The sequence below is a fragment of the Ceratina calcarata genome, unplaced genomic scaffold (assembly GCF_001652005.2).
Source record: "Ceratina calcarata isolate Rehan_Ccalc_2016 unplaced genomic scaffold, ASM165200v1 scaffold1292, whole genome shotgun sequence".
Lineage (NCBI taxonomy): Eukaryota > Metazoa > Arthropoda > Insecta > Hymenoptera > Apidae > Ceratina > Ceratina calcarata.
Window position 1 is genome coordinate 1,952 of NW_017133960.1, and position 3,398 is coordinate 5,349.

Consider the following 3,398-nt stretch of genomic DNA (forward strand, 5'->3'; position numbering starts at 1 on the left):
TCCTCTGGTCATTTCAAAGACTCAATCGTCGTTCCTCTTTTAGCAGAGATCCTTTCTGTCTCAGAGATATCAACGTGCCAATTTAAAATCAATTTATTTAGCGAAAGAAAATCAATCGGGGACACAGCAATTAAATAGAAAATAATTATTTTTATAATTAAATTTAATTTTTTACTGAACTGCGATTTTTACTTATAGAATAAATACGTCGAAAATATGTAATGATATCAGGATTGTGATTTATTAAAGCGAACATTCACGATTTATTAAAACAGATTTAAAACTAAATTGAATATAAAGGATATTTAAAACTAAATTGAATATGAAGTGATAATCAATTATTGTTAACGAATGGGACGTAGCAAATTGGTTCCCATTTTTGCATCTCTTTTTTTCGAAAAACGAGCTGAGATTGTGGAACTATTTTACCCAGTCACTATTGATCGAACCTGGGGGAAGCATGGGGTTACAGGCCAGTGGCGTCGAGCCCCGTTTACACCCCTCCTACCGTCCCCTAACTAAGCTGCACTCTATCATCCCAGCCTCGTGTCTCTTTCTGGAAAATCTAATTGTTTTTTAATAGAGATAGGAGCGCTAATAAAATAACATTTTATATACCGTTCTAAAATCGGATTTCGTGAGTTCACGGTTCACGGTATTCAGAATTTAATCATACACTGTCGAAACTTTCTTACAATTTGTCTATAGGGAATATTAAAAACTATTCGAGTTAATTTAGAGTCGTAACTCTCTGCCACTGATAAATTAATTCCCGGAACAACATTCATACATCACTGCATTTTAGACAATACAAACACTTGACCAACTTGTTATACAATACACTATTATGCCAAGCTAACAGTGCAGGTACATAACGATATGCGCGTATCAGTAGACATTCTACGCTTGTAATATTTCTCATAAAATATAAAATCGAAAACGAAATTGACCGACGAGCCATTGGCATTTTTTATCGTGGACACATGTGTGCCAATATATGAAGAGATGCGTAAGTATAGTATATAGAGTGTAATAATCCTCGGCGAACCGTGTCTATAAAAGACAGTCACAAAAGGCGTGGAGCAGTCAGTGTCGGTGGCGCGGGTTAACAAGATGACAACGTCGAAAACCGGGTCTTTGTTGCGTTTAAACGCGCAGGACGACGCGCTTCAAAGGACATCCGGTGATTGGCAGGATCGGGACACCGACTCGGAAATTAGCGAGAACGATTTTTTGACGAAGGGCGCGTTCCTGCTGACGCCCAGCCATGAGCTCAGCATAGAGAAAGCGGCCACCATTTGCGAAAAAATGAACTTCCGGTAAGCACCTCGGCACGTTAGCGACGATAGATGATATTAAAGATAATCGAGTATTTTTTAAATTAATTTATTGTTTATAATGTCAGTAATTTTATAATCAGTCAGTCAGTAAGCTTAGTTCATTGCAGAAACATTTAGTTATTAATTCTGTGATGATGGAGATATGAACATTTCATGATTGCACAGTGTAAAAGCATACGAGAATTTCTAATAATTCTTTTTCATAATCCCCGACTTGCAGGGTTAATTAAACGAAGTAACCAGAGTAAAATCTTAATTAAAGGTAACTGGAGGTCTAATTAACTCAGCCTTTTCGTAAAACGTGAGACAATATTGTCAAACTTCTGAATATGTATTTCTGCTTATAAATTTTACATGCGACTTCCAATCTCTAGATTTACCCAGTTAGTTTCTTGTTTTAATTGTTTTGTATACTTATTACTGAAATGGTTATATCCGGAATTTTAACGAGGTTCCCAGGTCTGTATCTCTGGCGTATCAATATACTCTTTCTAGTTAACGAAGGCAATAAAATTTTTCCCACGCGCTGTTCACATATTGTTCTTAAATGACTGATCGATCGATGTAAAAAGTGCAATTTTTTTGTTGAATTAATTCGATTGACGGCTATTGTCTCGATTCGACATCTCGTTACAAATTGGCAAAAAGTTATTCCATTAAGACCAATCAACGTAAATTAACGCCGACATTAATTAATTCGTCGAACGGTAGTTATAAAAACGGAAATGGGAAATAAAGAAAATAAAATGATATTTAATTGAGAACGCCGTGCCACAAAATCTCGTTAATTAAATCGAAAAGATTAAACCGCTTATGGTACCATCCACTGATTTTAATTAATCAAACAATGAAGTTTGTAGAATGCAAATTAGCGTTTTCAATTAAATATCAAAACGTTTAAAAGCAGAGTATAACTTCTGACTAATTGTTCAACGTTTCCGTTTAAGCATTAAACACAATAAATATACAAACAAAATATTAGCGTTTTTAATCATTTTATTATTTTAATTAATTTACTTTTTAATAATTGCAGTGACTGTAATTATTTGTCCCCATATATTTCATTCTAAAATATTTTTGTCAACTTTCATTACAGTGGAGCGTTCTCGTTGACGAAAACGGCCACGGGTATACTATTTAAGTTCAGCAATATTGAGGATTTTCAGGCAGTTTACAAAAAGGGATTTCACAAAGTTACCGGCGCGCGTTTTTACAAAAAGGTAATTATTAGTATTGCGGGCAGCAGTTTTATATTAAAACTGTGTCTACATCACGTGCAGGTCGCGATACCGTGTAGACCAGCAAAAACGTTCACCGTTTACGTGCTAGACGTGCCCGAGGAATTACCTGAAGAGGATATCCGACATGCTTTATACAAATACAGATCTATAGTCGAAGTCACGAGGCTACCACTGAACACTGGTACCGTTCGTAAGTTAGAAACATAATTTCATTTTGATAAGATTTAAATAGACAGTAGAATTTTATAAAATATTTATCATTTTAAAAAATAATTTAAATAAGAATATCTTTCGTCATATTACATGCATTTAAATGCATCAAGTCTAATAGTGAGACAACACGGTGTACGTAATTAATAAGATATAAACCTTGCAATAAGTGAATTTCATTTGTAAATAGATAAGGTAAAAAGCTTTTCTATGACGGTCTATTAAGGAGTCTTGGTTTGCATTGCATGCGCCTGCTCGAATCAGTGAGAGCGATAAACGAGAAGTTGAAAACGGACGCCCACACGCAAAACGAGCCGGCCACCATTTACACGGGACCACCGGTGATAAGGGTGACCCTAGCCAGCGTCGAGGAGACCTCAACCTTGCTAAGTCGCGGCTTAGATTTTTATGGGGCTACCTACTTCCCGACCGAAACCCCTTACGGCCACATCGTGGACCAACCGCTTGCTAAATACAAAAACAGCAGGTGGGATAATAAAATTTTATTCTATTCACTAAACGACAATTACCGAACTAAAACTAATGCTATTATTATGGAATGAATACCACGACAAAAGTGCTTATCTTTCATGCTGTTCTATAATTA

General features: G+C 35.8%; 1 protein-coding gene across 1 annotated transcript; it reads left to right on the forward strand.

Annotated features, from left to right (window-relative positions):
* The first annotated feature begins 1,103 nt into the window (after window positions 1–1,103).
* On the forward strand, window positions 1,104–3,354 carry LOC108629171 (uncharacterized). The gene is made up of 4 exons (XM_018031656.2): window positions 1,104–1,319; window positions 2,437–2,560; window positions 2,621–2,771; window positions 3,056–3,354. Exons 1-4 carry the CDS (start codon window positions 1,114–1,116, stop codon window positions 3,352–3,354), a joined length of 780 nt encoding a protein of 259 aa, XP_017887145.2. The 5' UTR covers window positions 1,104–1,113.
* The last annotated feature ends 44 nt before the right edge of the window (window positions 3,355–3,398 follow it).